General features: G+C 55.7%; 1 protein-coding gene across 2 annotated transcripts in view; it reads left to right on the top strand.

Moving 5' to 3' along the window:
* ZNF609 (zinc finger protein 609) overlaps nucleotides 1-22,699 on the top strand; it is a 74,614-nt gene that overhangs the window by 48,475 nt on the left and 3,440 nt on the right. For both annotated transcript variants that reach the window (XM_040599583.1, XM_040599582.1), the window contains exons 3-5: nucleotides 8,863-9,088; nucleotides 19,601-19,688; nucleotides 20,079-22,428. In XM_040599583.1, the coding sequence (XP_040455517.1) occupies nucleotides 8,863-9,088; nucleotides 19,601-19,688; nucleotides 20,079-22,428 (2,664 nt within the window). The remainder of the gene's footprint in view (nucleotides 1-8,862; nucleotides 9,089-19,600; nucleotides 19,689-20,078; nucleotides 22,429-22,699) is intronic.

Below are 22,699 nucleotides of genomic sequence, written 5' to 3'. Positions count from 1 at the left end.
TAATGCTCTGACTTGGCATGTAGGTGTGTGTCCTTTTGTGGCTGTACTCTGGTGCAAATTTCTAGGGGGCCAGCAGACACAGCGCCTGGATGTTGGAGGTTTGGACTTGCAAGGCTGAGGTGGAGAAAAATTGGGTGGAAAAAAAATGAAAAGGTTGAACCAGGCAGGTGGAACTGTGCCATTTCCCAACCGACAGCTGGGCTACTGTGCCCACTCCCCGCGCTCAGCCCTGACCTACCAAGCGTCTGCCTTGGCTTGCGGTCCTTGGTTGCTAATCCTGGTCAAGCTTTATGGGTAACTTTTGGGTTCTCATCATCTCCAGAGGGCCCATTTTCAGTCTCTTTTATGGTGCGCAGCAGACTGGGAGTACTGTGTTTTTCTGAACTCTTTGAAGGTGGTAGAGGAGTCAGGTGTCCTCCGAGAAGGACCTGGCCTGGAATGTTTGCATGGGGACCTCTAGCTGGGAGCCTGCTGTCCAGGGCTCATGCTGGTGTGTACCTGGCGTGGGCATGGCAATAGCAATGCTTGCAGTAGGAGCTTCAGTTTAAGCATACTGTCCTTCTCCTTAAACACAGAGATTGACTGCTTTCTTTGTAGCCTCCTTGGAGGTACAGAACTGCCCACGCTCACGGCAAGGCAGACCTGCTGACATGTCTAAATCGAGATGCCAAGCTCTGTCACATGTGAGTTGTCTGTGGAGCTGCTTGGGTGGTAGGTCGTTCCTGGATGAACCTGGTGGCCTGGTGCTCAGGATCCCGGCCAGAGTGCTCTGTAGCGCAGGACAGACCCCGTAGATCTTGTTACCCACCGGGGAGATGGCAGGGTTGAAGCAGTTTGCCACAGCAGTACTGCTTGTTCATGTGATTTCCCTTGCCTGCTTTGTGCGTTTGGGTTTTAGTGCTGTCTCTAGCTCGGCTGCTTGCAACCTCTGTATCCTCTGGCCGGGGCTGGTGTAGCCATGGTTATCAGCGGGCTTTTAACAGCGGCTGGAGCTGCATCACACTGCGGCAAGTGGTTTGTGAAAGGCCGCCTGAAATTATGTCCTTCTGGGAGATTCATGCACCAAGGCACTTGTGAAACCTTTTATGTTGCTCCTTTGCCTGCTCTAATGTGCTGGTCAAAGAGTGCTAGTGTTAACGGTGGCCATTTGAGCACTGCTCAGATTTGGGCGTGAATCTCATGTGGTCCAAAGCAGAAAATGTGCCTGCCTCGCTGTCATCGTGGCTTTGGTCCTTTTGCTTCTGGTCTGCCTATGTGAACATCTTTTAGTGGGAACAGACCAGAAAATGAATGTGGAGGTGGTTGGTTGGGAGCTGCTGGGGAATGGCAGCTGGTGGAGCCCGGTTTAGATGGTCATTGTGAGCTGGGGCAGGGTTTCAGGGACTTGAAGAGCTGTCATCTGCAAGAAGGTTGGGCACAGGGCTGGGGACCTTGCTGAGGAGCCAGTTCTGGGGAACAGATGATGGCTTCCAGCTCAGAAAGCAGAAAGGTGACAACATGCACGTCTCTGAAGGGAGGCACTGAGGAACTGGGCTGCATCAGTGGTTGCAAAGGTCCCCAGGAAATGGGCCTGCTCTGTCTCCCGTGGTGGGGAAGGATCCTTTTTCTGCTTGGGTAGAAGTACCTGGTTTTGTTGGGTTTGGGGGAAAGAAAATAAATAAAAGCAAGACTTTGCCCCGTGGTGGTTCTTCCACTTAGTATCCAGGCCTGAAGGACACATGGCTGGCGTCAGTGGCGGAGGGGATGCTGGAGGCAGAGCAGCTATGTAGGAAGCTAAGCATGTGTCAGTGATATTGGCTATCTTGACGGGAAGGTGGGTATGGGGTGGGGGACCTTATTGGGAGACCTGGATTCCCAGTGGGATATGGCTTGCCATCATCAGAGGACAGCACTGCTGCAGGTGAGGATGACTCTGGGGACCAGGAGCAGCCTCTGCATGGTAGCAGTGGTGCTGAGGAAGGGGCCAAAGGCTGAGCTGGTCAACACAAAGGATGCTTGCTGTGGTCAGGCTCCATGTTTCCAACCATCTTTGCCCTTCCTTGACCCAGACACATCTCTAGTGCTTTTCTGCATGGGATCTTTCCCCTTCTTAGCACTGGCCAAGCTGATTCACATTTTAATTTGGTAAAGGAGATGAGCCTGCTGCAGCTGCTCCTTGGGATGTTGCGTGTTTTTGGTAGGTGAACCCAGACCCCAACAACACATCCTCAGTCAACTGGTGTGACCAATGCCAGGAGGTTCCAGCTCGGATTTCTTCTTTCCCATGTTTCTTGCTTATGTCAACTGTCCCCGTTCATCGCTGCTGTCACTATATCTCTCCTACTGGAAACACCTTCCCCCACCCCGAGCAGATCTTACAGTCTTGAAAGTGGTTGGAGCAGGTGACTTGGTGCCAGCACGTCTGCCTTGGGTACTATTCCTGGCTTTATTGAAGACATGGTAATATGCAAGACTGTGCCTCTGTGGCGTCTGCCTCCTCTTGATCTCAAAATGCTGCAAGCACTGAGATAAGACTGGTTGTGTTCAAGCAGGGATTTTATTCCCCTCTCCGCCAGAGAGAGAAAGCGGCTTGTCGGAGGTCGTGCTGGGTAATATTTGCATTTCTCCAGCAGTGTGGCTAGGGTTGATAGACGTATGACTGTCTGCATCACCTGGGTGTTTGGATCAGTCCCTCGTCGCTGGTGTGGTGGGAGGTTGTACCTCCGGTATTACCAGATGGGCTGTTGCACCCTGATGTACCCATTAACTGTGAGCGGGTCTGTTTTCAGCGGTGCTGGCAGTGGGGGCTGTGAGCTTAATTGCCGAAGTCCTCCTCTAGGCCAGCTCTTGTGGCCAGCTGATGTGTGACCAGGGCAGACTTCCTCAGCCAGGTCCTCACCAAAATGTCCAGATAAAGATGAGTCTGAGTTTAAAATGTGCCCACTGACCCCAGCCGGCATGCTGTGTTGTGCCGACTGTTTGGCCACCATCTCCTTCTGCCGTTCTGCAGGGACTTGTCGGCCAGGGAAGGGGTTTGCATGGATGGAGGCAAAGCCCCTCCACACAGGAGACAGCTGGACCTCTGAGCTGGGACGTGGGTGCTTGACAGGGCCAGGAGAGGACACTCAGGCAGCCTTTTGTAGGCAGAGCCTTCCTGTCACACTGTGCCGTCAACAGCCTTGTGGCTGGGAGATGCTGTGAATCTCAAGCAGGTGTCTGGGGGGACGAGAGCAGATGGTGAGGAGCACCAGGGAAAAGCTGCCAAGGAGCATGGGGTTGGGGGGGAGGGGGGGGGGGGGGGGGAATTGGCCTCTCCTGGTTTGGTTTCAGGGGTTACTGTGAGAGTCCTGGGTGGCAGAGCCAGTCCAGACTGTCTGGCTGTGCACTCACGGTCTCCCTCCCAGCTTGCCGTGCAGCCTGGGGCTGGCTTTACTTGCCAGCTCCCAAGGACATCATCCAAGGAGGGAAGCTGGGACTGCTGCTCCTTAAAAGTCCTTAGTTCCCATGCAGATTGTCTGGCTCTTCTGGTGGCGGCATTGGCCACGAGGTCCCATGCTTGCTTGTTGTCTCTGCAGAGCGAATTCGGGAGTGTGATGCTGAGCCTGCTCCTCTCTGCAGCGTGTGGAAGCATTAATCCTTCCTCGTTTCAGCATTTACTGCTTGCTGGAGGGGGCTGTCAGAAATGATGATCCTCCTGTTTTCTTGGTCCAGCTGTCCTGATGTCCTGTGGGCTTGGATTTGCTGACTAGGAAACCTGATGTCCTCCCTGGATGTGTTCCTGCAGTCTATAGAAACAAGTGGCTTCGTTTATTTAAGCTGGTGTTTTTTCAGTGAAGGGTTACTTTCTTCTAAAACAGATTTCTTTTTTTACATCTTTGACAGCAACTTCAGCCTCTCGCTAGCAAGAGGGGAAGGGCAGTGCGCAACGGTGTCAGGATCAGTGCCCCAGACCACAATCCCGGCTCCGTCTTTGGACCTGACACTTGTGCCACCCTTGTTTCCCTGCACACGGGGTTTTGTTGGAAACTTTTGTTGGCTACTTTCTTGCTGGGGTCCAGCCAAATCCAGCAATCCAGCCAGCAAACAGCTAACGAACCCTTATTGCCACCTGTGCTGTTTGAGGAAGGGGTCTCTGGAGCCTCCTCAATGCTGCCGGGGGTTGCGTGCCTCCAGTGTGTTGGGATGTTGTCACTGGAAGATGTGACCAGGAGCTTCGGGTGGGTTGAGCAATGCTTGCCAGACAGTTCAACTTTGAATTGTAAGTGTGGTGGGCACTGGTGCCAACAAATGGATTTGTCTTCAGACTCTGCATACCCAGCTTTGGGGGTCAGATTGGAGAAGACTTTGGTTCCTCTTTGAAATCCTCTCCAAGGTCACCAGTGGTGTGGGAGAGGCACCTCGGGTGCTGTGGTTTTGAGGTTTGGAGGTGCCCACCAAAGATGCTCTTCAACTGGATGGATCTGCTACCTGGTTGTATCTCTTCAAGGAGTTGGAAGCTCATTTTCCCAGGCCCTCCTCTGGAAAAGCAAAGCTGCTGGGGATGTGGTGACTGAGCAGGACAAGAGTGACACTTTGAAAGCTCCCAAACATTGGGCTGAGGCATGCAGTGATGTGGGAAGTGTTGGCTGCTAGCCTTCAGCAGTGCTCCTGTGATGGAGCAGTTTTAGTCCATATTTTGTCTCCTGACAGACAGCAGCTAAGGGTTTGTGACCAGTAATGAGGCTTCCCCTTGCCTTTTGTTGTCTGTCTGTGTTTGCAGCAGTTGAAGGACCCTTCTAGATGAGAAAAATGGGCCACCGTGCTGCATAACTTGCTGATGTGGGATACACTGGAAGCCTAGCACCATCTCAGATGCATCAGTGGTCTCATGCTGACTACTGCAAGGTCCTTGCTGACAAACAGAGTGCAGCTCTGTTGGTGCTGTACCACCATGTGGTTGTTCGCACTATCCCTGTCCTGGATGCACCACAAATATCTGCTGGTTGCTTTTCTCTGGGTTTTTGGCATCCCTGTTGGCTTTCATGCTAAAAAATGCACTTTTCTTGCCTGGTTGACTTTGATTGTTAGGAGCAAACCAAAATACTCATATGGGTGGGTGGTCTGGGTGGTTTAGGGGTTGGCATCAAAATTACTATGGTGTTTTTATTTCTGTTGTGCCCTCCTCTTTCTCCTGGTAGCTAATTGCTGCTGTGAAGTCGCCTTAGTGGTGACTGATGTTAACGAAACCACACTGGCACATCTCTAAGATGGCAGGAGCTGCTTTGTGTACATGTCCCCGTGCCAGCACCCACTGCTGTGCTTCCCTTCATGTGGGAGCCCATCCTGCCTTTGAGTGAGGGCTGTGATGGGGGGTAGGTTTTAATTACCCACCCGGAGCCCTTTCCTCAGCACCAGCATCGTGTGGCGCCAGCCGCGTCACCCGGGACTCTCGGTGGATTTGCTTTTCTCCCTATCGAGCAGCGCTTGTGCTGGCCGCCGCCTGGGCTTGGCTCCGTTCCACTTCTGTCCTTGGCGGTGGTGAAAGCACGTTCCTCGTGATGGGAAAGCCTCCGAGAAACACAAAGGGCTTTCATCGGGGGAGGCAGTGGCAGGCGGACATGGACGGCCAGCGCCGGTACAGGGAAGCTTCACCCCACGTAACTCCCGCAGAGGGGCGGCTGGAGACCTGACCGCTCCCTCCAGCAGCGAGCACGTAGCGGCTGCATTTGCATTCGCCAGCATTTAATTTTCGAGCCTGCCCAGCTAGGAAAGAGAAATAAGTTTTCCTTCTGCAAAGGGGATTTGGGGCCCAGAAGCATTAAGTGGTTTGCTCAGGGGGCGGCATGCGTTGGAGCTGGAAGCCAGGAGGGTGCAGGGCTTGCTCTGGGGAGCCGAAGATCTCTGCTGGCTCAGCCGTGCCGGCTGCAGGAGGCGCGGAAGCCGCCGCCCGAGGGTGTGAGCGCTGCCCGCTGGCCCTGGTGCCGGCAGCTCCCCCGGCTCCTAGCCCAGCAGAGGGAGCTGGGCGAGGGTGGCTAGCGGGGCTGCCCCGTGGTAGCCGGGGCTGCCTCAGCTGCCCCCAGCCATCCTCCAGCCACCGGCGGGTGAATCTCCTGACCTTGCTCAGTAAAGCAGGAGGATGAAAAGACGTGGCACCGGGAGATAAGACGCCTGGGGGGATGGTGTGTGTGTGTGTGAATTCAGGGATTGATCCATTTGTCTCTCCCTCTGGTGTGGCTTTCAGCTTTTTTCAGATGTGTTCCAGCGAGGCAGCTCTGTTCCTGCCCTTGCCCCTGGGGAGCCACCCTGGGCTTTTTCATTCTGCTCTTGAGCTTTGGGCATGGGAGCAGGAGAGCTGCTTGTCTCCCTGCGGTTGCTAAATGAGGCTCTGTTTGTTCCAGTGCAGGGTGAAATATGAAATCTCATCAAGCCACCTCGCTTATTAGAGAGATCTCAGCGAGCTGCTTATTATGCACCATGGCATAATGCAGATTACGAATGTGACCGGGCGATAATTAGCAGAGCTGGAACTGTAATTAAACACTCCTGTGTTGCTCTGTGGTTTCTGTCGCAAAGTGGAAGGAAGCTGGATGGTTTCAAAACCCACTGGTCCTCGGTGGGCACACACAGCTGCTGCTCCTGGGGTGATGGGGGCAAGTGCTCCCCATCACTGCCTGGGCTCTTGCTGCTGCTCACCAAAGTTGGGCAGCCCTGCCTGGTTCCTCTCCGGCTGTTTCATTGCTGGAGACTTGCTTTTGGTTTGCAAAACATGGCATTGAGGAGCAGTTTGTTTCCTTGAGCCCCTGCAAAAGACCCTCACACTTCCTTTGAGCATCTTTCTTGCTCTGGATCTGCAGGGATGTGCAGGATGAGGAGGCTGGGGGTGAGATTTGTCCATGGGACTGCAGCCCTCCTCTCCGGCAGGCTCATGGGGCTTCTTTTGTGTCAAAACCACTGAAATCTCAAATCCCATGGGATGCAGATGGGGCAGCCTCAGAGACAGGTGGTGATGAGGAGCTGGGGATGGGCTCCTGGGGGAAAACTGGTCCTGCCGGTGGGACGTTGGAGGCAGCGCATGGAAAAAAGAGCTGTGGAGCATGAGCTGCGCTGCCAGCAGAGAGGCCTTGTAGTCCAGCTACTGCTGCTTGAGACCTCCAGGCCACCTTTAATGTTCAGGGGGGTGGATGTGTGCTGGCAAGCTATCTAGAGAGAAGACAGATGCAGGAGGACAAGGAGAGGACTGCAGGCACACAGGCAGTAGGTGCTTTGTGTTCTCCTGCTGGAAAAGCAAATCCACTTGCCCTGGCAGAGCCAGAAAGTCTGAGTTCTCTGCAGGGGTCACATTCATGTCCTCTGCCTGCAGCCACCCTGATGGGAGCAGGCAGAAGCCAAAGGGTGGATGTGATGTCCTCCTCTCTCTGCTCTTCTGTGTAGGGATTTGCCTCTCGCACCTTCTCTGCTTGTGGACGGTGTTTGTGTCGTTGAGGATGTGGAGAGGCTTTGTGGGGTCACGAGCTGATGAGGCACTGGGATGCTGCAGCCACTGGCACTGTATTGTGAGGTGAGGTCGGACATGCAAGCTTCTGCTGGAGTTATTTATCTTGCTTAAAGGATAGAGGTGCATGAGCAAGAGAGGGAGCAGGTAATCTTAGCAGCTGGTCAGGACCAGGATGCCAGCTCAAGTCTTGCCTGTTTGGTGGCTGTCAGCAGCATTGGCCAAGGAGATCCAGCAATGAGGTTGGAAGTGGTCATGAGCTGGTGTCTGTGTCCAGTCTTGGTGACCAGCAAGGTTAGCCTCTCCAGGGTTATAATCTATCCTCAGCAGAGACGCAGGAGGACATCTCGCAGTACAGTGCTGGATCTTCCCCTGCTTGAAACAGAAACCCAGGTCATCGCTCACTGATGATGTGATTAGTTTCCTCAGTCTGCTTCTCTTTTGAGGTTTGCTCAGTATCTTATCAAGATCATAAACTGTAAAGAAGAGGAGGTCTGAGCAGAGGATGAGCAGCTAGCCCCCAAACTGCTGCAAATCCCTGTGAGCCGAGGCGAGGGAATGGCTGACTGGCTGCTTTGGCTGATGAACCCTAAAGGACAGGGAGATCTCCACCCTTCCCTTCCCTTGGCCAGCAGCAGAGGCAGCCTGCCAGCCATCCTACTCCTAACACTGGTAATCTGCTAGCGTGGCAGAGTGGCCAAGGACCTTGGCTTGTCCGCAGCAGGGTGACTTGGCTGTGTTTTCACTTGGCATGGTGGCTTGTTGGCTTTTGCAAGCCCACCACCAAACGATGGCTGGTGCAGTTGACTCAGCTGTCAGCCAGATCAGGCTCTGAAGTGGATACTTGCATAGACATGAGGGATGTGATCCGTATGCCTGTGTCTCCAGGTGGTCACAGGGTAGATTTGGGAGGAGGAGGAGGATGCTGGTTTTCATGGGTGCTGGAGGGAGACCGCTACTCGTTTGTCCTGTCCTGCCAGTTGAGCAGAAGCCTGTAATTTTTTTTCTTCTAATGAGCCATCAGGTCCAAAGTTATTGACTGTGTTAACATCTAAGTAATAGCCAAAAGGCATCCTCACCAAGGATGATTACATGGGCAGAAGCTGTCAGGGAAGGAACTTGGCACACGCTCTTTCAAGCAGCACAGATATCTCCTGCGGAGGCACTTGCGGGTGTGATCTGTATGACTGCAAAGTACCAGGATTACGTGGGTATGGGCACGCCAGGGTGGGAGAGACCTGTGAGATCCTTGTGCTCTGGTGGGGTGTGGGACTTGAACTGCCTGCTGGCACAAGCACTGAGAAGGTGGCAGCCCTGGGCTTGAGGTTCTCCAAGACTGTAGATGCCTGTTGATACTTGTTCTCCTTCCCTGTATTCCTGACCATAACTGCTGTGTTTCTGCTTCCCCACAGATGGAGTCTCCGGTCTCTACACCTGCGGTGTTGCCCTTGCACCTCCTTGTCCCAGTCGTCAACAACGACATCTCGTCGCCTTGCGAGCAGATCATGGTACGTACGCGCTCAGTGGGAGTGAACACCTGCGATGTGGCCCTGGCCACTGAGCCCGAGTGCCTGGGCCCCTGCGAGCCTGGGACCAGCGTGAACCTGGAGGGCATCGTCTGGCAAGAGACAGAGGATGGTAAGTGACACCAGAGAGCTTTTAGCTCTCACACAATGTAATTTTGGAGTTATGGCAATCCTTTACTTCCCATGTCCCTGCTGTGTTGCTTGTTGGCATGTCCTAGGCTTTCCCCCCCCCGTCTGGGTGGTCAGGACAGAAGAGCTGTGTGGGAGCAGCCCTTACTTCATCGAGCAAAGCGAGTAATGGGCCAAAACTTGCGTCAGCCCAACACGTTGTGTTATCCCCCTGCCCAGACAGTGGGCGAATATCTAAGCTGACATTTTTCTGCCTTCCTACAAGAGCCGACTTGTTCTGGAGGTGCCAGAGGAAAGGCCGTGTCAGCCTGCATAGGAGCTTGACGGAGTTGAGTTCGTTTCTGCTTGGCAACCCGCAGGTCTGTCACAAAAATGCTCAAACCCTGAGAGGTGGCAGAAATCTCCTGCTGGATTAAAAAACCCCAGTGGAGCTTTCAAAATCGACTCAGCAGGGGATCAGGCTCTCGTCTCTCTTGCCAAGCCAATCGAATCTTTTTTTCAGCTGGAGCTCATCTCATCTGTGCACAGCTTGGTTTGCTTTCCCAGGTCCTTTGATGGGTTTTTGTTGCTGTTGGGGTTCTGCCAAGTAACGCAGGGATGAATAGGTGGCTCGGTGGACCACGGCGAGTGCTGGAACGTGGCCTTCCCTCCAGCCTTGTTGGGATGCTGGAGTTTTCTGCTTTGGGAGGCTCAGGATGAACTCCTCATGTTTGTGTCTGGCTTCAGCTGGGATCTGGAAGCAGAAACAGAGCCCTGAAGCACAAAGGGGAGAACAAGCAGTGGTGGTGGAGGCCAGCTGGTGGTTCATCTCGGCCAGGTACCCAAGAGCTCCTCTTGGACATCTGCTCCTGCTCTTCCATTGCTGTTGTGTGCAGAGAATGAAGCTGTTGGCCTTTATTCCCTGGCTGCTTCTCAATGTGACTGTCTTTATTATCTCTGATGGAGGATGAACTGAAAACCTGCATTCCCATGAGCTGCTACCAGGGGGATTCCCTTCTTGTCCCATGCTTTGTGAACATGGCGGTGGGCCCAGTGTGCCTTTCCTCTCTCCCTACCGGGAAACTGGTTTTGAAACTGTGGTTGATGCAGGACCAAGTACTGCAGTGGCCCCCAATGTGGAGGTGGTGAGCACTGAAATTGTTCCCATTGGGAAAAGTGTCATGACTTGAGCTATTTGGGAAGAGAGGAGTGCATGGACCATGCCGGAGGAGACTGAGATGTGCTAGCTTGGAATGGGGACCTCCAAACTCCTCTACCCTTTCTGCTTCACCATTTGTTCCATATGGAAAAAATCCATCAGGATTGAGGCAGCTGTAAGCGCATATTTTTTTTTTTTGCTGCTGTAAGGCAGAAGGATGCCACACGTTATAAAATTTGGCCCAAGAATCATTTTCTTCAAGCTAGGCTTGCTGGTGGGGATAGGGAACGCAAAGCAGGAGCGTTCAGGAGCCCTGCTCTGTGCACCCCAGGACTGGGGGATCTGCTGGGGGGATCTACCCAGAGGAAACCTGTGGAAGGTGTTCTGCTGAGCTACCAGAGCACTGGTGCTGCTTGTTCAGTGTCTGCAGGGAGCGTTATTGCTCTACAAGATGCAGTACCTTCAGCTGGGGAAACAGAGGCAGCTGGGGACACAGAGGTATGGCTGGGCTGAGTGTTGGGACGTGCAGCAGTGCAGAGGAACATCAGCACCCTCCCCCCTTTTGGGGCTGCATGCTAAACCCCCCACCAGTGTGCCATTTGCCTCAGCCCAGTAGCGTTGGAGCTGCAGTGTTCACTGGAAAATCCCAGGACTACTGGAGACCCCCCCAGGTAGCAGCAGAGCTGACGAGAGCTTCGTCCTTGTAGAGGTTTGGGGGTTTTGGGTGGAAATCAGGAGAAGAGGCTGATGGTGGGCAGAGGAGCCCACGTGGCAGTTGCGGGGAGGGATAAACATAGTATCCCTGAGGCAGAGAGCACACAAACATCCTCCCTGCCATGCTCCCCCCCCCCCCCCCCCCAATTCCTGGTTGAGAGGCAGTGACGTGGAAGTGGTTTCTGGTTTCCCCTCCCTTTTCTCCTGCTCCTCACCCCACCATGAAACTGTGCAGACCGTCTGCCTGTCCTTCTGCATTACCCCTAGCTTCCACAGCCATCGTTTCGGAGCGTGCCTTGGAGGCACCCTGCGATTTCCCACAGCCTGGCTATTTTTAGTCTGTGGTAATTCAATGAACTTGCGCAAAGATCCCTCTCCACTGGCTGCTGCTTGGTTGCCACCATCAGGCGTGATGACTTTTATGGCCAGCCCCGTAGAAGACGAGCCCTGCTGTTGCCTTTGGTTGCTTCAGGTCTACTGCACATGCTGGTTCCTGTCGTAGTGGCATCTCTTTCTCAAGTGAAAAGTCAGGGTGAAACTGTCCCTATTTCCTGCCTGGCATCTCTGTCCTGCCTTCCCGTTGTTAGTGGTGGGGGTCAAGGGTGATGCTGGACCTGCTGTCCAAAGCTGGAGCTTGTGAAATGCATAGAGATGCAGTGAATGTCTACCCTTTCCCAAAGCATCCAGGGGAAAAAGCTACAGCAAGGGCATGTCTGCAAAGCCCAACAAGGTGCTTTCTGCATGTGTGAGCATGCCTATGGGCCTGGAGGCTGTCCCCAAGATCTCCAGGGGCATCTCAGCACCCTCAGCCAGAGGGATCCATCTCTCCCCCTGCTCCGTGTGTTGCTGCAGCCTCGCTGGACTGCTCAGAAAGACCCCAGGGCAGCAGGAGCAGCTCTTGGCTTGTATTAAGCCTCCTCTCCAGTGGTGGAGAGGACCTTGCTGGCTCAACAGCAGCTGCTTTCTCCCCAGGGGTGATATTCCTGAATCCCCTGGAGTGATTGGCGTAGGGAGATGCAGATTCACGGTTGTTCCCACTTAAGTCCTGGTTCCCCAGGTGGGATGCTGTGGCACTTCTGGGTCTCGGCAAACCCCCCGCTACCGGGCAGCGTTGCAAGTGGTTCCCACTGAGCCTCTCAGGAGAATGGGCATCTCTTCTCAGCAGTGTGATGCCTCCTTGGAAATTGGATTTGTGTCAGATGTGCCCCTTAGACTCCCGTAGTAATTGCTCTGACTTGGATCTTTATGCAAGCTGCTCATCTCCCAGCTGCGTATAAATGGCACGTGCCCCTGAGTCCAGGGGATCTGTGTTGCACTGTGCACGCCAGCAAAAGTGTATTTGGGTTCAGGCAGTTGCTATTTACCAGCTTGTTCACCCTGAAGAAGCCCATGGCTTGCTGGAGACATCTGCCTGCCTCAAATGCCTCCAGAAGGGGTTGAGTAAAGGAAGGCAGTGCAGTTCATCAACTGCAGCTCCCTTTTTGTAGAAAATGGCTTTGGGGTTGGCCAAGGGGCTGCAAGAGTGGAGAGAAAGGCTCCTAAAGCCAAAGCCTGGCAGTGCTGGAGTGACCTTGGAAGGACAAGCTGGAGCTGACATATCTGAAATGGGAGCGCCGTGATGCCCCTCCTGCCCTGAACACCAGCTTCGTCCTCTCCCGCCGCTAGAAAACCTGCTGCAAGACCACAGTTGCCACCAAGGGCATCCCTTGGGCTCCCACCACCAAACATCTGACTCCTGGCTTTTGGTCCACCTGCGCCACTGCTGCTCCAGGTTGGTGTTGTGCCGAGGTCTGGTCTTGCTGGTGCTGCACACTGGTTGTACACGCTCTCCCATGGCCGTGCTGGTGACACTGTCCCTTTGCCAAGCCTGTTGTGTGCGGGGATGTGTTTTATTGAAATGCCTTTGGTGTGGAACAGCTGTCTTGGCAGTTCCCCTAATTTTGTTAGGTGTGATTTTGATCTGCAGGAACTATTAACTGATGTAATTACACAGGAAAGCATTGCTCTGTTGGCTGCCTTTTTAGCTGCTGGATCTCCTCAGTGGAGCTGGTGTCACCTGGCTTGGAGCATGTCACCTCCTCACCTCTGCTCACAGTGAGCAGACTGCGACCCAGTGCCACACCAGTGCTGTTCACAGCTGAAACAAGCTGGCATCTGATGCGCAAAATGTCCAAGCAACAAGCATCATGGTGTAGCAGCACCAAAAGAACAGCAGCAAACTCTCTCCACATCACTTCCTCCAGCTCTGCACTGGGATGGTGGCGGCAAGTCACCCATGGCCGAGCTTTGCGCGCCCCAGCTGTTTGGATTGCCCCTTTGCAAACATCTCTTTGGGGTTATGGTGCAGTGTGAGCATCCTTGGGGTCTGCAGATGCCAGCATGGACATGTCATTGCTTGGAGCAGGAGAGAGACGCAATGGATTGAGAGAGGATGGGGAAGGATTGGAGGGTGAGGACAAAGCCTGACCCCTAACTTGATGGCTTTGCATATCGAACGTGCTGCCTCACCGTTACCTGCAGCCTTCTGTTGCACCTGTGGTTGCTCTTTGCCTCTGGGAATGTTTTAAAAGGAGGATGTGCCAAGATTGCACTGCTTATGGGTGAGCTTTGGGGCTTCAGAAGGGGCTATACCGTCCCCTGTGTGCACCTCCAGTTGTCTTAGCTGTGTGTACTTGAACCCAGAAACAGGAGGAGAGTTTTTAAGGCTGATGCAGCAAGGGTGAGGAGCAGGAGTATGGATTTCTCATTTCCTTTAATGGCATTTCCCAGAGTAACGAGTGGTTGTAAATCCCCTCCAAGGTTGCTGAGCCGACGCGCAGGCTCACTGCGCTCCTCCAAAGCCTCCTAAAGCTGTGACAATGTGGCTGTGACCGCTCTCATCTTCAGATCAGAATCCAGCAGCTTGCTCTGGGTGGGAGCATCGTCTGGTGCTGCTTGGTGATGGGACACCTTGTCTCCGGTGCCACAAGGGCTGCTGGTGTTTGGGGCTGCTGCCTCGCGCCCTCCTTCTGTTTTGCCAATGGGTGAGGAGGCTGCAAACCACCGAAGCACGGTGGCTGCTTGCGTGTTGGCATAGAAAAGCAGAGCTTTATTATGCTCCCCCAGCACCACCGCTTCGTCTCGTATCTGCTGGCTTGACAGTGCGGGGAGCTGGAGGAGAGCTAATGCGCTGCTTATCGCTCTTGAAGCGTCTGTCAGCTTTGTACAGAGGCAGTGTTATCAGTAGGTGAGCAATGTTCTGCTCCAGACAGGACTGTTGCTTGCGTCCATCTCCCTAAGGCGCGTCTGCAGCTGCCCCAGGTAATAACCAGCTGGGGCCCCTGCTTTAGCTGCTGAGCCCTGGATTAAAGGACTTGTTTACAAGGAGGCTCACGAGCTGCGAGCTGCTCTGCCACGCTTTTCTGGGAGCTAAATTGGTTTAGATTCCTCTGCCTCCCCTCTCCAGGAGCATGAGGATGGAGGTCTGTGCTGCTTGCAGGTGCCTGTTGGGACTTGGTGCTGTGGCCTGCTCTGCCAAGCCTTGAGAGGCACCAAGGTCCCCAAAATCCTGTAGGTATCTTCTGGGTGGGCTTCAGGCAACGGAGAGAGAGCTGTGGCCCCCAGTCCCATGGGGGTGCTGGCCAGTGAGAGTCACAGGGTAACAGGCCATCCTCTTGCAGGATGATTTTAGGATGTCCTTGGTCACAGTCACATTGTCGCTGTTACCAAAGGTGGACACTTATTGCTGGGTTTGGGCAGGAGCACAGCAGTGAGTGTTCTCAGTGTTCGCAGGTCCTGGTGAAATAAATGCCGATCCCATGGGATCAGTGAGAAGTGGTGTGACTTCCCACTGTCACTTTGGTTGTTGGGATGCACCAACACACCCTTGCTGGCTCCTTGTCCCTTGGTGTGATCCATGTTGAAGGTTTTCCCTGCTGCTTTTTCCAGGCTCCAGCATGTGGAGCCCCTCTCGTAGCCCTCCTGCGCCTTGGAAAGCAGGGCATCAGACAGCCGGGGACAGCCACCCACCATCCGAGCATCCATCCCCATGTGGTTTAATGGAACGATCCTGTCTGCCTCTGACCCTGCTGGGGAGACTGGATTGGGTTTGTGTGGCGAGGGTTTTGTAGAGGGGGGCTCCTGTCTGAGAGGACACCAGAAGCTGCCCCCATGTCTGACAGAGCTAGCTCCAAGATGCACCTGCTGCTGGCTGAGGCTGAGATCCTCAGCCACGGTGGTAGTGCTTCTGTGTTAACGTATTTAAGAAGGTGTAAAAAATTGCTGCACAGCAGCATCTGGGAGAGAGGTGTGAGAATGAAGCAGACGGCCCTGCCGCCCCCCAGGTCAGTGCAGGAGGCAGGGCGGGCTCCAGGCGCTGGAGCAGGTTCCCCAGCAGCCCGTGGTGAAGCACACGAGAGGCTGGCTGTGCCCTCAGCCCATGGCAGTTAACAGTGGAGCAGACCCCCACCCACAGCCCGGGGAGGGTCCCACGCCGGAGCAGGTGGGTGCCTGCAGGGGGCTGGGACCGCAGGCAGCAGCGCTGAGGCAGTGCCAGTGGTCCCGCGGGGAGGAGCCCAGGCTGGGGCCGGCGGGGCCTGGGGGGATGTGCCCCACGGAGGGACCCACGCCAGATCAGTTCACGAAGAGCTGCAGCCTGTGGGAAGGACTCGTGTTGGAAAAGTCCGTGGAGGACTGTCTGCCATGGGAGGGACCCCAGGCTGGGGCAGGGGCAGCGTGTGAGGACCCTCCCCCTGAGGAGGATGGAGTGGCAGAAGCAATGTGCAGTGAACCAGCTGCAGCCCCCGTTCCCCATCCCCTTGTGCTGTTCAGAGGCAGAGGTGGAGAAACTGGGAGTGAAGTTGAGCCTGGGAAGGACAGCAATGGGGTAGGTGTGGTTGTTTTTATTTCTCATCGTCGTACTCTGATTTGGTTGGCAGCAAATGGAATTAATTTTCCGTAGTCGTGTCTCTCTTGCCTGTGACAGTAATTGCTGAGTGAACTCTCTTCTTGCTGGGTGAGGTGGCCCTTGTGCTGGCCATCCCCTGTGCCATGGTGTCCTCTGCTGTCCTGGCAGCAGCAGCCAGAGCTGTTGCATTGTGGCCCCTGCAACACCCTTGGGCGTTGTGCCCTGAAGTCTAGGCACTGCAGCTCAGGCCAGGCTCCCTGCATGCAAGCAGGGCTTATGGCAAAGCTGGAGCATTTCAAGTGATGCCGCTGGAGAGGAAATGAACTGAAGGAAGGGTATCCTAAAGACAGGGCATCCCAAAGATGATGCAGCTGGAGGAGGAATTTGTGGAAGAAGGACCTAGAACACCTCCAGCTGCTTGAGGTTTGGTGCAAGATAGATCCCTGCTCCTGTTCACTGGTGCAGATGGGCTACTGTTCACTGGTGCTACACTGACCCTAGATCTGAGCTGGTTCATAGACCTGCAGGTAAACTACCTCTGCCTGGGGTGGGAAATGCCACCGCCTGTCTTCCCGTTGCCTTGCAGAGGTCCCCCGCGCCCCAGAATTGGTGAAAGCTGGCAGAGCTCTCGGGAGCTGTCCTCTCCAACTGCAGGGGCAACACCTCCTTGCTGTCCTCAAGGCTGGGGATGCTTCTCCAAGCAGTATAGCAGTCCCCATGATGCTTGAGGACAGCTCAGCAGGATCACGGCTGGGTGATACTGAGCCACATGATGAACTGGCCGTGCATGACTCTGAGAGCATCCCTGATCGCTGCAGGTGCCGGCACACTGGTTTATCAGCAGGGTTGGGAGATGTCAGGCTTGAGGGCTTAATCTTCACAAAGGGGGACCTGGTGCACATTTCCTCCTGACACAGCGGCTCCTGGGGCCCATGGTGCTGGTCTGCAAGCAGACACCACCTGCATTTTAACATGGGAGAGGGCACCCTAGCTGGGACTATCCACTGGAAAGGCTTAGTCTGGTCTAATTCAGGGCTGCGTTGGGATGGAGGGCTTTGTGCAGCGCTGTCCTTGTCCATCCCCATGTCCCCACCAGCTGTGCGCACCTACGGAGCATCAGCTCTGCTGCTACAGAGCACTCATGCGTGGACCATACAAGGACCAGGTGGTGCTTTTTTGCGTCCTTCTGTTCCCTTCATCTCTCTCCATTTTTGCGGGATTATGTTTTGTGTTGCCTTCCTAGATGGCAGCCTGACACTGTCAACCCACCATTAATTTTTCATGCTGGGGTATGACATGAACACTTGGTGGCCAGGATGCTGAGCAGTTTGCACCCAGATTTGGGTGGTATCAATTGCTTAAGAGCTTCAAAGGTGTCACCTTCCTGTGAAATCGGGTGGGACCGCAGTTACCTGAGTGGAATTCCTCCCCTGCAAGAGCATCACTGCTGGCTCTTTGTGCGCGAGCATCTCCAGCCTCAGGGACACAGGGCATTGCCTCCTCCTTGCCTGCCCTTGCCCTACCCATGTCTGCTCATCATCCAGCTGCAGGAGGTGGACACGGCTGGTGAAAAAAGCTGCTTAGGATCTATCCCTGGGGTTTAAATTGTCCTGGGTTATTGTTGGAGGATTAGGAGGGGATTTGGTATGATTGGTTGCAGCAGGTTAAATATAGGCTGGTGTGTGTTGGAGGGCTGATGCTCCAACAGGGAAGGGAGGGATGGCTGTGTGCTGGCTCGCTTCACCCTTCCATCTTTCACTCCTCTCCTGTGATCGTGCTGGCGAGGAAAAGACAAAAAGCCAGCATGTCCTTTCTAATGTCACACGCTGGCTCTGGGATGCACAAGAGACGCTGGTGGCTTGTGCAGTTAACTTCCAGTGGCACACATGGTCTTTGCCAGCTTCAAAGGGGGATTGAACTGGCGCTGGCTGTGCAGCAGGGAGGACAGGGGGAGCTGGAGCTGCCCCTCTGAGCCCTGTGGCTGGGAGAGCTGCGCTCTGAGTTAGGGCTGCTGGTCTCTCAGCAGCTGCGTGATCCTTCTGCAGCTCCTGGGAGCATCCCACGGCAGCTTCACGGAGGTGTCCTGGGGATGGTGGGTTTGGCTTGGGGCACAGGATATGCGGCCAGCAGCTTCTCTGGCTTCTCAGGAAAGGGGGGACAGGCTTCTGCCTGTCAAAAAAAGGTGCATTAGGAGGAACAGAGGTAGAAGACCACCTTCCGCATGCCTGCCTTGGGATGCCTGGGATCAGCATCCCCCTCTTTCCCATTGATCTCTCCCTGCACGGGGCTGTGGGCTCCCAGCAGTTGGTTTTGCTGCTTGTTTCTACCCTGTGCTGCCTCCAGCATCACATCCTGGTTGAATCCAAGGCAGGTCCCCAGCACCTTTCTCTGTAGGCAGGACCCAGCTGCTCCTGCTCACCAGGATGAGCCAGCTGAAGGCCTTGGCTGTGTGCTGGCACCATGTCTTCCTGTGCCATGCTCCTTCTGGAGCACCCAACATTTTCCAGGAGGAGAAAGAGAAGACCTGCATTTCATTTCTCTTTCTGAAGGAGACCCAGCTCTGTATATCATCCCTCTCGAAGCCTGCAGCTGGCTGCTGGCACAGCACAACAGGGGATATGGGCTGAGATTTATAAACGTGCTTCAGGCACAGCTGTTCTGGGCTCCCTCGGCTCCATCCATCTCCTGGGGCTGCGTGACTGTATATCTTGCAATGCTCATCAACCCTTGCAAATGACTTTCCTATTGCCCGAGTTTTACCTTGCTCGGGCAGATGCGCTCAGCGCAACGGACTCCACTCCCGGTCAGATGAGTTCAGCAGTAACCAGAGCGGCCCATGGCTGGGAGGGAATATCCACAAAGCTGAGAAATGCTGCAAAAGACCCCTCCACCTCCAAGAAGAGATGCTGGGGGTCCGTGTCCTTGGTGCGGCTGTGACCCAGGCTGCTTCTCTTGATTTGGCATGAAAAAGCTGGAACGACCAGATTTTCTGAAGGCCCAGTGCCTTTGCTGCGTGATGGGAGGAGGTGTGGCCCCATAGCTGGTTCTTCAGGCAGAGATTCAGGGCTGATGGGTGTCCTGGGGGGTGCAGGAGCAAAGCAAAGTTGGGGGGACTGGGATTGTTCCCCCAAAGTAGGGTTTTCCTGCCAGGGGTGGTGGCCTGCGTGGGGCTGCTGGGCTCGGCTTGCCATCTAGTGGCAGTAACGGCCTCTCCTGGAGAGCCGAGGGGGGCACGGCTGGGCACAGCGGGGCCGTAACCCTGCTGTCTGCAGAGGAGCCTGCAGCTCTGCACTGGCGTCCACAGGCTTGCTGGGGGCTGTCTGTATCTCCCCTGGGGAGTTCCCAGGCCTCGTTCCCCAGAGATCACCTTCCCTACTCTGCCTGAGCACGTGGAGCCAACACGGGTCTTCAGGCCCCTCCAAATCCTGCTGCCCTTTTGGGGGTCGCTGGTTTTAGCATCCCCGTGAAAACAGGGAAGAGCACCGAGCAGCTCAAGGAGAGGCTGGGTGGATGCCAGCCAGAGTCATGCAGAGAGCGGGGATGAGCTGGGGGTCCCCAGCTCCTGTCTCGGTGCCCCTCCAGTCCAGAGCCTGGGGTCTCACCTTGCCCAGAGCCCAGGACCCCTTGCCTGCCTTCCTCCAGCCCTAGAGCTGAGCCCTTTCTCCAGTCTGTCTCGAGGGGTGGATCCCCCTTTGCCCTGGTGCCCAGGGAAGGGCGAGACACCTGGCCCCATCTGACCCTCTCCCCTCACCTTGCAGGTATGCTGGTGGTCAATGTCACCTGGAGGAACAAGACGTATGTGGGGACACTGCTGGACTGCACGCAGCATGACTGGGCGCCTCCCCGGTGAGTGGGCGGTAGGGTCTGGCTGCGCTGTCGCAGCCCCCTTCACCTGGGCGCAGAGGGCAAACCCAGCTGTGTACGGCCCCCATGGCCCCCAGCATGGGCTGCCCTGTGCCCGTGGGGCTGCCCTGGGAGCTGGCATCTGCTCCTTGCCCAGCCAAGCTGCTCCCATGGCTCTTTGCCCTTGCGGTCACAGGCTCCCTTGTCCTGGAGGCTGGAGATGGTTGAGCATTTACCAGTGGACCTCTCCGGTTCCTCTTTACTGGTCAGTGGCAGGGAGGGGATGAGTCTGCAGGGTCGATAGCGACAGTAAGAAGGGGGTCTCCGCAAAGTGGAGACAGCGCAGCCCGGCACTGCTGTCTCTCCATTAAAACCTCCTTGTCCTCCTGGCAGGTTCTGCGACTCTCCCACCAGTGACCTGGAGATGCGCAACGGCCGGGGCAGGGGCAAACGCATGCGCCCCAACAGCAACACACCCGTCAGCGAGACCGCTGCTGCCTCGGACAGCAAAGGGACCAGCAACAGCAGCAAGACACGGGCGGGAGCCAACAGCAAAGGGCGCCGGGGAAGCCAGAACTCCTCAGACCACCGCACGCCGCCCGGCGGCACGGCAGAAGACGTGAAGGCCAGTCCCTCCTCTGTCACCAAGCGGAAGAGCAAACCCCTCTCCGACATGGAGCTGAACTCCAGCTCAGAGGACTCCAAGGGCAGTAAACGCATCCGCACAAACTCGATGGGCTCGGCAGCTGTGCCACCCGCCACAGTCAAGGTGGAGCCAGCTGTCCTTGACCGAAACTGCCCTTCTCCCATCCTCATTGACTGTCCGCACCCCAACTGTAACAAGAAATACAAGCACATCAATGGCCTGAAGTACCACCAGGCCCATGCGCACACAGATGATGACAGCAAGCTGGAGGCGGATGTGGACAGCGAGTACGGCGAGGAGCCCTCCCTGCATGCGGACGTTGGGAGCTGTAATGGTGCTGCCGTCTCTCAGAAGGGCTCACTCTCACCGGCTCGCTCGGCCACCCCCAAGGTGCGCTTGATGGAGCCCCACAGTCCCTCCCCGTCCAGCAAGTTCAGCACCAAGGTCCCCTGTAAGAAGAAGCTGGGTGGGGAAGGAGACACTGACCCCGGTGCCCTGTCCAATGATGGCTCTGAGGATGGTCCCTCGGTGGCCGATGAGACGAGTAACGATGGCTTTGACTCTCTGGAGAAGCGATGCGTTGATAAAGACAAGTCAAAGAAGGCATCCGGTGCTAAGCCAGAGAAGATCCCCTCTAAAAGCTTGAAGTCTGCCAGACCCATTGCACCAGCCATCCCCCCCCAGCCGATTTACACCTTCCAGACAGCCACCCTCACCACAGCCAGCCCCAGTTCCTCCACGGGCCTTGCCACCACCGTGGTCCAGACCGTGCCCCACAGCCCTCAGCTCAAACCCATCCAGCCCAAGCCTACAGTGATGGGAGAGCCCTTTGCGGTCAACCCTGCCCTCACCCCTTCCAAGGAGAAGAAGAAGAAGGACAAGAAAAAGAAGGAGACCAAGGAGGTAGAAAACCCGTTGACTCCTGGCAAAGCTTGTAGAGCAGAGGAAGGCAAGAGCCCGTTCCGGGGGGAATCCAGTGACCTGGGGATGAAAGGCGAGGGGCTGCTGAATGGCTCGTCTGACACCCACCAGAGCCGGCTCGCCAGCATCAAGGCCGAGGCAGATAAAATCTACAGCTTCACAGACAATGCCCCAAGCCCCTCCATCGGTGGTGCCAGCAGGCTGGAGAACACCAACCCAGGCCAACCCATGACGCCGTTGCACGTTGTCACCCAGAACGGCGCAGAGGCGAGCTCAGTGAAGACCAACAGCCCAGCCTACTCGGACATCTCTGACGCTGGGGAGGATGGGGAGGGCAAGCTGGAGAGTGTGAAGGCAAAGGATCCAGAGCAGCTGGTCAAGGAAGGCACCAAAAAAGCGCTTTTCCCCCCGCAACCACAGAGCAAAGACTCTCCCTATTACCAAGGCTTTGAAACTTACTATTCCCCTGGCTACCCCCAGGCAAGCCCGGGGCCCTTGAACCCCAGTGGCCAGGCCACAGCTGAGACACAGGCCTTGAAGCTGAAGAAGGACGAGGAGCAGGAGAACCCGGAGGTGAAGGTGAAGAGTGAAGGCTGCGAAGAGAAGAAGGCAGAGCTTGGTGGCTCTAGCCAGCAGCCCTCAGTCATACAGCAGCGCCCCAACATGTACATGCAGTCCCTCTACTACAACCAGTATGCCTACGTGCCCCCCTATGGCTACAACGAGCAGGGCTACCACGCTCACCTGCTGAGCACCAACCCTGCCTACCGCCAGCAGTATGAGGAGCAGCAGAAGCAGCGGCAGAGCCTGGAGCAGCAGCAGCGAGGGCTGGAGAAGAAGGCGGAGCTGGGCTTGAAGGAGAGGGAGGCAGCGCTCAAAGAGGAGTGGAAGCAGAAGCCGCCCATGCCCCCCACGCTAACCAAAGCCCCGAGCCTCACGGACCTTGTCAAGTCAGGGCTTAGCAAGGCCAAGGAGCAGGGAGGTCCCGACATGGCCAAATCTGTCATCATCCCCAAGCTGGAGGACTCATCCAAGCTGTCGGGCAGCCAGGTCTCTGAGGGGCTCAAGGTGAAGCTGAGCGAGGCCAGCCACCTTGGGAAGGAGACCACCGAGACAAAGGCTGGCTCTGAGTGTGGCCGGCAAGCGGAGGTGGACCCTGTGCTCTGGTACAGACAGGTAATGCTCCCCCCCTGCCCCCTCGGCCCTGCCCGCCAGCAGGCTTTCTCTTGGAGGAAGCCCCTTACCGTGGCTTCGCTGCAGGAGTTTGCTGGGCTGTTGCCTCAGAGAACACGTGCCGTCCTCTGTTTGTGATGGGACTCCGTGAGGTGTCCTTGGGGTCAGCAAAAGGATGGGGCTGGGAGGCCTTGGACGGGCCAAGGAGAGCTTGAGGAAGGGGAGTTGGGTTCGCTGGTCTCCTCTGCATCCAGCCTGGGTTTGGGACAGGCAG

Source organism: Falco naumanni, chromosome 7 (assembly GCF_017639655.2).
Source record: "Falco naumanni isolate bFalNau1 chromosome 7, bFalNau1.pat, whole genome shotgun sequence".
NCBI classification, from domain to species: Eukaryota; Metazoa; Chordata; class Aves; order Falconiformes; family Falconidae; genus Falco; species Falco naumanni.
Note: the sequence above shows the minus strand (reverse complement) of the source record. Positions and strands in the feature narration are given on the sequence as shown.